General features: G+C 48.6%; 2 protein-coding genes across 2 annotated transcripts in view; both read left to right on the top strand.

The window, feature by feature from the left end:
• Nucleotides 1-238: 238 nt before the first annotated feature.
• On the top strand, nucleotides 239-1,342 carry LOC115185203 (serine/threonine-protein kinase PLK1-like). Its single transcript, XM_029745711.1, has 3 exons — nucleotides 239-242; nucleotides 541-723; nucleotides 813-1,342. Exons 2-3 carry the CDS (start codon nucleotides 571-573, stop codon nucleotides 1,002-1,004), a joined length of 345 nt encoding a protein of 114 aa, XP_029601571.1. The 5' UTR covers nucleotides 239-242; nucleotides 541-570; the 3' UTR covers nucleotides 1,005-1,342.
• A 6,845-nt stretch (nucleotides 1,343-8,187) lies between these two features.
• The window catches only part of LOC115185197 (protein disulfide-isomerase-like), a 37,126-nt gene continuing 31,516 nt past the window's right edge, over nucleotides 8,188-13,797 (top strand). The window contains exon 1 of the mRNA XM_029745707.1: nucleotides 8,188-8,410. Within this exon, the coding sequence (XP_029601567.1) occupies nucleotides 8,254-8,410 (157 nt within the window). The 5' untranslated portion in view covers nucleotides 8,188-8,253. The remainder of the gene's footprint in view (nucleotides 8,411-13,797) is intronic.

The raw sequence follows: 13,797 nt of genomic DNA, 5'->3' as shown, positions 1-13,797 counted from the left end.
ATCGAGCTAACTGTCGGGTTAAAAGGCCTTAAGCTCCTCCTACCCAGCTACGCTATCCAAGAAGGTTAGCGTCTCGCTGCTAGTGCTTCTCTATGGCTGTGGCTAGCATCAGGCTAACTGTCGGGTTAAAAGGCCTTTAGCTCCTTCAAGAAGGTTAGCGTCTCGCCGCTAGTGCTTCTCTATGGCTGTGGCTAGCATCAGGCTAACTGTCGGGTTAAAAGGCCTTTAGCTCCTCCAAGAAGGTTAGCGTCTCGACGCTAGTGCTTCTCTATGGCTGTGGCTAGCATCAGGCTAACTGTCGGATAGCGTCGGGTTAAAAGGCCTTTAGCTCCTCCAAGAAGGTTAGCGTCTCGCCGCTAGTGCTTCTCTTTGGCTGTGGCTAGCATCAGGCTAACTGTCGGATAGCGTCGGGCTAAAAGGCCTTTAGCTCCTCCAAGAAGGTTAGCGTCTCGCCGCTAGCGTCGGGCTAAAAGGCCTTTAGCGTTCTTGTTAAAGGGTTAGAGCCTAGCTGACCTGTGACCTTTGACCCCCTGTCCCTAGATCACGTTGTTGAAGTATTTCCGTAACTACATGTCGGAGCACCTTCTGAAGGCGGGCGCCAACATCTCTCCGCGGGACGGGGACGAGCTGGCCCGCCTGCCGTTCCTCGGACACTGGTTCAGAACCAAGTCGGCCATCGTCCTGCACCTCACCAACGGTACCGTGCAGATCAACTTCTTCCAGGTACCTTCCTATCTCTATATCTCTCTCTCTCTGTCTCTCTGTCTCTCTGTCTCTGTCTCTCTCTCTCTGATTATCTCTCTGTCCTGCAGGACCACACCAAGCTGATCCTGTGTCCCCTGATGGGGGCCGTTTCCTTCATCGACGAGAAGCGAGACTTCAGGACGTACAAGACGTCTCTGATCCAGGAGTTTGGCTGCTGCAAAGAGCTGGGCAGCAGGATGAGATACGCCAGACTGATGGTGGCCAAGCTACTGTCCTGCAAGTCCTCCGCTCCTCGCTGACCAATCACCTCCTCTCTCTGAACCCCGCAGCCAATCACAGCCCAGGTGGAGGTCCTCCGCTCCTCGCTGACCAATCACCACCTCTCTCTGAACTCCGCAGCCAATCACAGCCCAGGTGGAGGTCCCCCCCAATCCCTAACTATAATCCACTTCCTGTTGTCTGCTGGCCAATCAGAGTGTGTTACAATAAGCCAGTCGGACTGCTGGATCTCCCCAACGGTCTCTCAATGTTGAAACAACTTATTTTTATATTATAGTCGCACAAGATCGGTCTCCCCCCCCACCTGTCTGGTCTCTCTGGTCTGTCTGGTTACCAGTCTCTCTCTCTCTCTCTCCCCCCCTACCTGTCTGTCTCTCTCTCCCCCCCTACCTGTCTGTCTCTCTGGTCTCCAGTCTCTCTCCTCACCCCCCTACCTGTCTGTCTGTAATCCACTTCTCTGTCTGGTCTGTAGTTCGCTAGGTGTTGTGGGAATCGAACCGTGTTGACAGACCGTATCATGTACATGCTTCTCTGTTTTTACCTGTAGTTCGTCTTGTACAAATCTTTTCTCTCCAGGTTTAATTAAAATGTTTGTTTTGTTTTTTTAAAAGTTGAATTTTCTTCCACGTTAATAAAGTCTTGAAAGAGGTTGTGTTTTTTTTAACTTGTTGTCGTGTTCATGTGAAGCAGATTAAACTCAAAGCATTATGGGTAGGAAGTTACTGTAAACCTAGAATGGAATCTAACTGAACAGGGTGTTACTGTAAACCTAGAATCCAACAGAACAAGGTGTTACTGTAAACCTAGAATCCAACTGAACAGGGTGTTACTGTAAACCTAGAATCCAACAGCACAGGGTGTTACTGTAAACCTAGAATCCAACAGAACAAGGTGTTACTGTAAACCTAGAATCCAACAGCACAGGGTGTTACTGTAAACCTAGAATCCAACAGCACAGGGTGTTACTGTAAACCTAGAATCCAACAGCACAGGGTGTTACTGTAAACCTAGAATCCAACAGAACAAGGTGTTACTGTAAACCTAGAATCCAACTGAACAGGGTGTTACTGTAAACCTAGAATCCAACTGAACTTAGCATGTCCGTTACTGTAAACCTAGTGTTTGCGGTAGGGTTGGTCTGTAATGTAACCGTTAGAGACCTACGTAATGTTAACTTGGTCGAATGTTTAAATTTCACAACCAGCAGAGAATGAGGCATCGTGGGATACGTTCAGTTTACGTCGTTGCGGAACCATTTGAACGACACGGTTCCCCCCCTAAACGTTCTCGAACATTATTATGGTATGTCAGCGGGATGTGGCTGGAAGCAATGAGTGATGTGTTTAAAAGGCGGGTACTGAATCCGTTATCCGACCCACAGCTGGTACTGACTGGGTTATCGACCCACAGCTGGTACCGACTGGGTTATCCGACCCACAGCTGGTACCCACTGGGTTATCCGACCCACAGCTGGTACCGACTGGGTTATCCGACCCACAGCTGGTACCGACTGGGTTATCCGACCCACAGCTGGTACCCACTGGGTTATCCGACCCACAGCTGGTACCGACTGGGTTATCCGACCCACAGCTGGTACCGACTGGGTTATCCGACCCACAACCCTTCTCTCGTTGATTTCTGACGTTGCGGTAGTAGCTGGTGGAAGGGTGTTTACACATAAATCCCTGGATGATCTGGGGGCTTCGATTCTCCTTTCAATAAATCCTGGATGATCTGGGGGCTTCGATCCTCCTGTCAATAAATCCCTGGATGATCTGGGGGCTTCGATTCTCCTTTCAATATATCCCTGGATGATCTGGGGCCTTCGATCCTCCTTTCAATAAATCCCTGGATGATCCGGAAACGTCTAGGAGCAACAATGGCTCAGCAGCAAAGTGGTAGGCCACACAAGCTCACAGAACGGGACCGCCGTGCGCTGAAGAGCATAACACGTAAAAAAATCGTCTGTCCTCGGTTACAACACTACCGAGTTTCCTAACTGCCTCTTGAAGCAACGTCAACACAAGAACTGTTCATCGGAAGCTTCGTGAAATGAGTTTCCACGGCCGAGCAGCCGCACACAAGCCTAAGATCACCATGCGCAATGCCAAGCGTTGGCTGGAGTGAGTGCCTGAATACAGAGTGCCAACTGTAAAGTTTGGTGGAGGAGGAATAATCTTGACAGAGTTTGAATATTATTTTTTTAAAGAATAAATATTATACAATCAAGGGGTTAAAATGTTCTTAAGAGATTTACCCAGAAAGACTTGCAGCTGTAATCGCTGCCAAAGGTGATTCTAGGGAGAGAGAGAGAGAGGAGGAGGGAGAGAGGAGAGAGAGAGGAGGGAGAGAGAGAGGAGGGAGAGAGAGGAGAGGAGAGAGAGAGAGAGAGAGAAGGAGGAGAGAGAGAGAGAGAGAGAGGAGAGAGAGAGAAGGAGAGAGAGGAGGAGGGAGAGCGAGAAGGAGGGAGAGAGAGAAGGAGGGAGAGAGAGGAGGAGGGAGAGAGAGAGGAGGGAGAGAGAGAGAAGAAGGGAGAGAGAGGAGGAGGGAGAGGAGAGAGGAGGAGGGAGAGAGAGAGGAGGGGAGAGAGAGAGGAGGGAGAGAGAAGGAGGGAGAGAGAGAGGAGGGAGAGAGAGAGGAGGGAGAGAGAGAGGAGGAGGGAGAGAGGAGGGAGGGAGAGAGAGAGGAGGGAGAGAGAGAGGAGGAGGGAGAGAGAGGAGGAGGGAGAGAGAGAGGAGGGAGAGAGAAGGAGGGAGAGAGAGGAGGAGGGAGAGAGAGGAGGAGAGAGAGAGGAGGGAGAGAGAAAGGAGGGAGAGAGAGGAGGGAGAGAGAAGGAGGGAGAGAGAGGAGGGAGAGAGGAAGTGATTCTAACATGTTATTGACTCAAGGCTGTGAATACTTATGTAAATTGGATAAATTCATTTCCAATAAATGTGCAAAAAATTATAAAAACAGTTTTTTTTTCTCACTTTTGTCGTTATGGTCGTATCGTGTGGAGATCGGTACGATTTAAAAAATTTGTAATAATGTTTTTGATCCATTTTTTTGAATTCAGTATGTTTTGCAGTGAGAAGGTTCCGTTTTGCAGTGAGAAGGTTCCGTTTTGCAGTGTGGAGGTTCCGTTTCGCAGTGCGGAGGTTCTGTTTTGCAGTGTGGAGGTTCTGTTTCGCAGTGTGGAGGTTCTGTTTCGCAGTGCGGAGGTTCTGTTTCGCAGTGCGGAGGTTCCGTTTCGCAGTGCGGAGGTTCCGTTTTGCAGTGCGGAGGTTCCGTTTCGCAGTGCGGAGGTTCCGTTTCGCAGTGCGGAGGTTCCGTTTCACAGTGCGGAGGAGGCAGGTAGCCTAGTGGTTAGAGTGTAGAGGCGGCAGGTAGCCTAGTGGTTAGAGTGTAGAGGCGGCAGGTAGCCTAGTGGTTAGAGTGTAGAGGCGGCAGGTAGCCTAGTGGTTAGAGTGTAGAGGCGGCAGGTAGCCTAGTGGTTAGAGTGTAGAGGCGGCAGGTAGCCTAGTGGTTAGAGTGTAGAGGCGGCAGGTAGCCTAGTGGTTAGAGTGTAGAGGCGGCAGGTAGCCTAGTGGTTAGAGTGTAGAGGCGGCAGGTAGCCTAGTGGTTAGAGTGGAGAGGCGGCAGGTAGCCTAGTGGTTAGAGTGGAGGGGCGGCAGGTAGCCTAGTGGTTAGAGTGTAGAGGCGGCAGGTAGCCTAGTGGTTAGAGTGGAGGGGCGGCAGGTAGCCTAGTGGTTAGAGTGTAGAGGCGGCAGGTAGCCTAGTGGTTAGAGTGTAGAGGCGGAAGGTAGCCTAGTGGTTAGAGCAGGTAGCCTAGTGGTTAGAGTGTAGAGGCGGCAGGTAGCCTAGTGGTTAGAGTGTAGAGGCGACAGGTAGCCTAGTGGTTAGAGTGTAGAGGCGGCAGCGTAGCCTAGTGGTTAGAGTGGAGGGGCGTCAGGTAGCCTAGTGGTTAGAGTGGAGGGGCGGCATGTATCCTAGTGGTTAGAGTGTAGAGGCGGCAGGTAGCCTAGTGGTTAGAGTGGAGAGGCGGCAGGTAGCCTAGTGGTTAGAGTGTAGAGGCGGCAGGTAGCCTAGCGGTTAGAGTGTAGAGGCGGCAGGTAGCCTAGTGGTTAGAGTGTAGAGGCGGCAGGTAGCCTAGTGGTTAGAGTGGAGGGGCGGCATGTAGCCTAGTGGTTAGAGTGTAGAGGCGGCAGGTAGCCTAGTGGTTAGAGTGTAGAGGCGGCAGGTAGCCTAGTGGTTAGAGTGTAGAGGCGGGCAGGTAGCCTAGTGGTTAGAGTGTAGAGGCGGCAGGTATCCTAGTGGTTAGAGTATAGAGGCGGCAGGTAGCCTAGTGGTTAGAGTGTAGTGGTGGCAGGTAGCCTAGTGGTTAGAGTGTAGAGGCGGCAGGTAGCCTAGTGGTTAGAGTGTAGAGGTGGCAGGTAGCCTAGTGGTTAGAGTGTAGAGGAGGCAGGTAGCCTAGTGGTTAGAGTGGAGGGGCGGCAGGTAGCCTAGTGGTTAGAGTGTAGAGGCGGCAGCGTAGCCTAGTGGTTAGAGTGTAGAGGCGGCAGGTAGTCTACTGGTTAGAGTGTAGAGGCGGCAGGTAGCCTAGTGGTTAGAGTGTAGAGGCGGCAGGTAGCATAGTGGTTAGAGTGTAGAGGCGGCAGGTAGTCTACTGGTTAGAGGGTAGAGGCGGCAGGTAGTCTACTGGTTAGAGGGTAGAGGCGGCAGGTAGCCTAGTGCTTAGAACATTGGACTAGTAACCCAAAGGTTGCAAGTTCAAATCCCCGAGCTGACAAGGGTAAAAATCTGTCATTCTGTTTTGTTGCAAATTGTCTGGTGATGAAACCTAGAGAGGAACCAGGCTATGAGGGGTGGCCTGTCCTCTTCTAGTTCAGCAGGTCAGTCTGGGTCCCTGTAGTTCAGCAGGTCAGTCTGGTCCCTGTAGTTCAGCAGGTCAGTCTGGTCCCTGTAGTTCAGCAGGTCAGTCTGGTCCCTGTAGTTCAGCAGGTCAGTCTGGTCCCTGTAGTTCAGCAGGTCAGTCTGGTCCCTGTAGTTCAGCAGGTCAGTCTGGGTCCCTGTAGTTCAGCAGGTCAGTCTGGTCCCTGTAGTTCAGCAGGTCAGTCTGGTCCCTGTAGTTCAGCAGGTCAGTCTGGTCCCTGTAGTTCAGCAGGTCAGTCTGGTCCCTGTAGTTCAGCAGGTCAGTCTGGTCCCTGTAGTTCAGCAGGTCAGTCTGGTCCCTGTAGTTCAGCAGGTCAGTCTGGTCCCTGTAGTTCAGCAGGTCAGTCTGGTCCCTGTAGTTCAGCAGGTCAGTCTGGGTCCCTGTAGTTCAGCAGGTCAGTCTGGTCCCTGTAGTTCAGCAGGTCAGTCTGGTCCTGTAGTTCAGCAGGTCAGTCTGGTCCCTGTAGTTCAGCAGGTCAGTCTGGTCCCTGTAGTTCAGCAGGTCAGTCTGGTCCCTGTAGTTCAGCAGGTCAGTCTGGTCCTGTAGTTCAGCAGGTCAGTCTGGTCCCTGTAGTTCAGCAGGTCAGTCTGGTCCTGTAGTTCAGCAGGTCAGTCTGGTCCCTGTAGTTCAGCAGGTCAGTCTGGCTCCCTGTAGTCGCAGGGTCAGTCTGGTCCCTGTAGTTCAGCAGGTCAGTCTGGTTCCCTGTAGTTCAGCAGGTCAGTTCTGGTCCCTGTAGTTCAGCAGGTCAGTCTGGTCCCTGTAGTTCAGCAGGTCAGTCTGGTCCTGTAGTTCAGCAGGTCAGTCTGGTCCCTGTAGGTTCAGCAGGTCAGTCTGGTCCCCTGTAGTTCAGCAGGTCAGTCTGTCCCGTAGTTCAGCAGGTCAGTCTGGTCCTGTTCAGCAGGTCAGTCTGTCCCTTTAGTCAGCAGGTCAGTCTGGTCCCTGTAGGTTCAGCAGGTCAGTCTGGTCCCTGTAGTTCAGCAGGTCAGTCTGGTCCCTGTAGTTCAGCAGGTCAGTCTGGTCCCTGTAGTTCAGCAGGTCAGTCTGGTCCCTGTAGTTCAGCAGGTCAGTCTGGTCCCTGTAGTTCAGCAGGTCAGTCTGGTCCCTGTAGTTCAGCAGGTCAGTCTGGTCCCTGTAGTTCAGCAGGTCAGTCTGGTCCCTTTAGTTCAGCAGGTCAGTCTGGTCTGACTACCCAGAGTTCATTGCAGCGGTCACCTTGGATTCCCATCCAGCCTCTCTGGCTCATAAACACCGATTATAAATACACAGATAACAGGCAGAGGTGTGTGTGTGTGTGTGTGTGTGTGTGTGTGTGTGTGAGGTGTGTGTGGTGTGTGTGTGTGTGTGTGTGTGTGTGTGTGTGTGTCTGTGTGTTAGCGTGTGTGAGAGGAGTGTGTGTGTGTGTGTGTGTGTGTGTGTGTGTGTGTGTGTGTGTGTGTGTGTGTGTGAGGTGTGTGTGTTGTGTGTGTGTGTGTGTGTGTGTGTGTGTGTGTGTGTGTGTGTGTGTGTGTGTGTGTGTGTGTGTAGAGTGCGGTGTGTTTCATGTAGTGACTAGGAGCTGATAGGAGTGTGTTCATTGGCTGTAGAGGATCTGATAAAGCATTAACTAACAGCTCAGCAGAAACACACACACACACACACACTCCTCTCACACACACACACACACACACACACACACACACACACACACACACACACACACACACACACACACACACACACACACTACACACACACACACACACACACACACCACACACACACACACACACACACACACACACACACACACACCTCACACCACGCCCATCTCACACACACACACACACACACACACACACACACACACTCCTCTCACACACTCCTCTCTCACACACACACACACACACACACAACACACACACACACACACACCACACACACACACACACACTCCTCTCACACACTCCTCTCTCACACACACACACACACACACACACACACACACACACACACCACACACACACACACACACAATCGTAGAGGGGCCATTACCAGCAGAACCAAAGTCCACGTTTCTTATCAACACCTACCTTATGTTCCCCTCAGCAGCACACACACACACACACACACACACACACACACACACACACACACACACACTCCTCTCACAGACGATAACACACACACACACACACACTCCTCTCACACACGCTAACACACACACACACACTCCTCTCACACACACACACACACACCTGCACACACACACACACACTACACACACACACACACACACACACACACACACACACACACACACCCAGTCCCCAGACCCAGACCTCCTCTCTGTGAGAGAGTCAGTCCCTCTGTGAATCACCATGAGGAGGGCGCTGCTGTGTTTGACGGTCTGCTGTCTGAGCGTCGCTGCGGACGCCGGCTCCACTTCTCTCCCGGAGGAGGACGGCGTTCTGCTGTTGAAGAAGGACAACTTTAACCGAGCTCTCCGTCAATACGGACAGCTGCTGGTGCACTTCTGTAAGTAACGCTAACCCTCTAACCTTTAACCTTTAACCTTCTGTAAATAACCCTAACCCTCTAAACCCCCAACCTTTAACCTTCTGTAAATAACCCTAACCCTCTAACCTTTAACCTTCTGTAAGTAACACTAACCCTCTAACCTTTAACCTTTAACCTTCTGTAAGTAACCCTAACCCTCTAAACCCCTAACCTTTAACCTTCTGTAAATAACACTAACCATCTAACCCCCCTAACCTTTAACCCTGAGTACTGTAGCTAGTACTAACCCTTGAGTACTGTAGCTAGTACTAACCCCTGAGTACTGTAGCTAGTACTAACCCTGAGTTACTGTAGCTAGTATTAACCCTGAGTACTGTAGCTAGTACTAACCCTGAGTACTGTAGCTAGTACTAACCCTGAGTACTGTAGCTAGTACTAACCCTGAGTACTGTAGCTAGTACTAACCCTGAGTACTGTATCTAGTACTAACCCTGAGTACTGTAGCTAGTACTAACCCTGAGTACATCCAGCCTGGTACCAGAACCAATCTGCCCTATGCAGCCTGTTACCAGAACCAATCTGCACCAGCCCTATGCAGCCTGGTACCAGAACCAATCTGCAGCCCTGGTACCAGAAACCAATCTGCACCAGCCCTATGCAGCCTAGTACCAGAACCAATCTGCACCAGCCCTATGCAGCCTAGTACCAGAACCAATCTCACCAGCCCTATGCAGCCTGGTACCAGAACCAATCTGCAGCCTGGTACCAGAACCAATCTGCACCAGCCCTATGCAGCCTGGTACCAGAGCCAATCTGCACCAGCCCTATGCAGCCTGGTACCAGAACCAATCTGCAGCCTGGTACCAGAACCAATCTGCACCAGCCCTATGCAGCCTGGTACCAGAACCAATCTGCACCAGCCCTATGCAGCCTGGTACCAGAACCAATCTGCACCTGGTACTGGCTGGTATTTACACCTCCACTCTTCTGGAAAGGCTTTCCACTAGATGATGGTACATTTGCTGCAGAGGACTTGCTTTCCATTCAGCCACAAGAGCTTTTTTCAGTGAGGTTGTTTAACTGATGTGGGCGATTTATTCCTGGCTCGCAGTCGGGCGATTCAATTCATCCGAAAAGTGTTCGATAGGGTTGAGGTCAGGGCTCTGTGCAGGCCAGTCAAGTTCTTCCACACCGATCCGTACAAACCTTTTCTGTACGGACCTCGGTTTGTGCACGGGGGCATTGTCATGCTGAAACAGGAAAGGGCCTTCTCCCAATCTGTTGACACAAAGTTGGAAGCACAGAATCATCTAGACTGTCATTGTATCCTGTAGCGTTCAGATTTCCCTTCACTGGAACGAAGGGGCCCGAACCATGAAAAACAGCCCCGGACCTTTATTCCTCCTCCACCAAACTTTACAGTTGGAACTTTGTATTCAGGCAGATCGCGTTCTCCTGGCATCCGCCACAAACCCAGATTCGTCCGTCGGACTGCCAGATGGTGAAGTGTGATTCATTACTCCAGAGAACGCGTTTCCGCTGCTCCAGAGTCCAATGGCGGCGAGCTTTACGCCGCTCCAGCCGTCGCTTGGCATTGCACATGGTGATCTGTAGGCTTGTGTGCGGCTGCTCGGCCGTGGAAAACCCATTTCATGAAGCTCCAGACGAACAGTTCTTGTGTTGACGTTGCTTCCAGAGGCAGTTTGGAACTCGGTAGTGAGTGTTGTAACCGAGGACGGACGATTTATACCCACTACACTCTTCAGCACTGGGCGGTTCCGTTCTGTGAGCTTGTGTGGCCTACCACTTCAAGGCTGAGCCGTTGTTGCTCCAAGACATTTCCACTTCACACAATAACAGCACTTACAGATGACCGGTGCAGCTCGAGCAGGACAGAAATGTGACGAACTGACTTGTGGGAAAGGTGAAATCCTATGACATTGCCACGTTGAAAGTCACAGAGTTCTAGTCTACTGCTAATGTTTGTCTATGGAGATTACGTGGCCGTGTGCTCGATTTTATACACCTGTCAGCAACGGGTGAGGCTGAAATCGCCAAGTACACTCATTTGAAGGGGTGTACAAATACTTTTGTATATATATATTGTATCTGGGGACTTAGTAGCAGTATTTATATGGGGTCACAGCAGTAGTAATTATATGGGGTCACAGCAGTAGTTATATGGGGTCACAGCAGTAGTAGTTATATGGGGTCACAGCAGTAGTAGTTATATGGGGTCACAGCAGTAGTAGTTATATGGGGTCACAGTAGTAGTTATATGGGGTCACAGTAGTAGTTATATGGGGTCACAGTAGTAGTAGTTATATGGGGTCACAGTAGTAGTTATATGGGGTCACAGTAGTAGTAGTTATATGGGGTCACAGTAGTAGTAGTTATATGGGGTCACAGCAGTAGTAGTTATATGGGGTCACAGTAGTAGTTATATGGGGTCACAGTAGTAGTTATATGGGGTCACAGTAGTAGTAGTTATATGGGGTCACAGCAGTAGTTATATGGGGTCACAGTAGTAGTAGTTATATGGGGGTCACAGTTAGGTAGTAGTTAGTATATGGAGTCACAGTAGTAGTTATATTGGGGTCACAGTAGTAGTTTATATGGGTGGTCACATTAGTAGTTATATGGGGTCACAATAGTAGTAGTTATATGGGGTCACAGTAGTAGTAGTTATATGGGGTCACGTAGTAGTGATATGGGTCACAGTAGTATATGTAGTATGGGGTCACAGTAGTAGTAGTTATATGGGGTCACAGTAGTAGTAGTTATATGGGGTCACAGTAGTAGTTATATGGGGTCACAGTAGTAGTTATATGGGGTCACAGTAGTAGTTATATGGGGTCACAGTAGTAGTTATATGGAGTCACAGTAGTAGTTATATGGGGTCACAGTAGTAGTTATATGGGGTCACAGTAGTAGTAGTTATATGGGGTCACAGTAGTAGTAGTTATATGGGGTCACAGTAGTAGTTATATGGGGTCACAGTAGTAGTAGTTATATGGGGTCACAGTAGTAGTTATATGGGGTCACAGTAGTAGTGTATATATGGGTCACAGTAGTAGTATTATGGGTCACAGTAGTAGTATTATATGGGGTCACAGTAGTAAGTTATATGGGGTCACAGTAGTAGTTATATGGGGTCACAGTAGTAGTAGTTATATGGGGTCACCGAGTAGTAGTTATATGGGGTCACAGTAGTAGTAGTTATATGGGGTCACAGTAGTAGTATTATGGGTCACCGTATTAGTTATATGGGGTCACAAGTAGTAGTTATATGGGGGTCACAGTAGTAGTTATATGGGGTCACAGTAGTAGTTATATGGGTCACAGGTAGTAGTTATATGGGGTCACAGTAGTAGTTATATGGGGTCACAGTAGTAGTTATATGGGGTCACAGTAGTAGTTATATGGGGTCACAGTAGTAGTTATATGGGGTCACAGTAGTAGTTATATGGGGTCACAGTAGTAGTTATATGGGGTCACAGTAGTAGTTATATGGGGTCACAGTAGTAGTTATATGGGGTCACAGTAGTAGTTATATGGGGTCACAGTAGTAGTTATATGGGGTCACAGTAGTAGTAGTTATATGGGGTCACAGTAGTAGTAGTTATATGGGGTCACAGTAGTAGTAGTTATATGGGGTCACAGTAGTAGTAGTTATATGGGGTCACAGTAGTAGTAGTTATATGGGGTCACAGTAGTAGTAGTTATATGGGGTCACAGTAGTAGTTATATGGAGTCACAGTAGTAGTAGTTATATGGGGTCACAGTAGTAGTTATATGGGGTCACAGTAGTAGTAGTTATATGGGGTCACAGTAGTAGTTATATGGGGTCACAGTAGTAGTTATATGGGGTCACAGTAGTAGTAGTAGTTATATGGGGTCACAGTAGTAGTTATATGGGGTCACAGTAGTGGTAGTTATATGGGGGTCCACAGTAGTAGAAGTTATATGGGGTCATAGTAGTAGTTATATGGGGTCACAGTAGTAGTTATATGGGGTCACAGTAGTAGTTATATGGGTCACAGTAGTAGTAGTTATATGGGGTCACAGTAGTAGTAGTTATATGGGGTCACTGTAGTAGTTATATGGGGTCACAGTAGTAGTATATGGGGGTCACAGTAGTAGTAGTTATATGGGGTCACAGTAGTAGTAGTTATATGGGGTCACAGTAGTGGTAGTTATATGGGGTCACAGTAGTAGTAGTTATATGGGGTCACAGTAGTAGTAGATATATGGGGTCACAGTAGTAGTAGTTATATGGGCTCACAGTTGTAGTTATATGGGGTCACAGAAGTAGTAGTTATATGGGGTCACAGTAGTAGTAGTTATATGGGGTCACAGTAGTAGTAGTTATATGGGGTCACAGTAGTAGTTATATGGGGTCACAGTAGTAGTTATATGGGGTCACAGTAGTAGTAGTTATATGGGGTCACAGTAGTAGTTATATGGGGTCACAGTAGTAGTTATATGGGGTCACAGTAGTAGTTATATGGGGTCACAGTAGTAGTTATATGGGCGTCAACAGTAGTAGTAGTTATATGGGGTCACAGTAGCAGTAGTTATATGGGGTCACAGAGTAGTAGTTTATATGGGGTCACGAGTAGGTAGTTATATGGGGTCACAGTAGTAGTTATATGGGGTCACAGTAGTAGTTATATGGGGTCACATTAGTAGTTTATATGGGGTCACAGAGTAAGTAGTAGTTATATGGGGTCACAAGTAGTAGGTGTATGGGGTCACAGTAGTAGTAGTTATATGGGGTCACAGTAGTAGTTAAATGGGGTCACCGTAGTAGTTATATGGGTGGTCACAGTAGTAGTTAAATGGGGGTCACAGTAGTAGTTATATGGGGTCACAGTAGTAGTTATATGGGGGCACAGTAGTAGTAGTTCTATGGGGTCACAGTAGTGTTATATGGGGTCACAGTAGTAGTTATATGGGGTCACCAGTAGGTAGTTAAATGGGGTCATCAGTAGTAGAACGGAATATTATTCTAAAGCCACCTGACATCATTTTCTGGAATTTTCCAAGCTGTTTAAAGGCACAGTCAACTTTAGTGTTTGTAAACTTCTGACCCACTGGAATTGTGATACTCTGAATTATAAGTGAAATAATCTGTCTGTAAACAGTTTGAAAAATTACTTGTGTCCTGCACAAAGTAGATGTCCTAAACGACTTGCCAGAAACTATAGTTTGTTAACAATACATTTGTGGAGTGGTTGGAAAAACAAGTTTTAATGACTCCAACATAAGTGGATGTAAACTTCTGACTTCAACTGTATATGAGATCATTGAATATTCACACCCTTTGAGTCAATACATGTTAGAATAAATAATATATAAAAACCTTCGGCAGCGATTACAGCTGTGAGTCTTTCTGGGTAAAA

This window comes from Salmo trutta, unplaced genomic scaffold (genome assembly GCF_901001165.1).
Source record: "Salmo trutta unplaced genomic scaffold, fSalTru1.1, whole genome shotgun sequence".
Taxonomy (NCBI): Eukaryota; Metazoa; Chordata; class Actinopteri; order Salmoniformes; family Salmonidae; genus Salmo; species Salmo trutta.
Note: the sequence above shows the minus strand (reverse complement) of the source record. Positions and strands in the feature narration are given on the sequence as shown.

What these genes read in the sequence shown, in the direction of transcription:
- LOC115185203 (XM_029745711.1), top strand. Translation starts at nt 571, where the DNA reads ATGTCGGAGCACCTTCTGAAGGCGGGCGCCAACATCTCTCCGCGGGAC. An exon ending in TGCAGATCAACTTCTTCCAG is followed by an intron (nt 724 to 812) that starts GTACCTTCCTAT and finishes TCTGTCCTGCAG; the next exon opens with GACCACACCAAGCTGATCCT.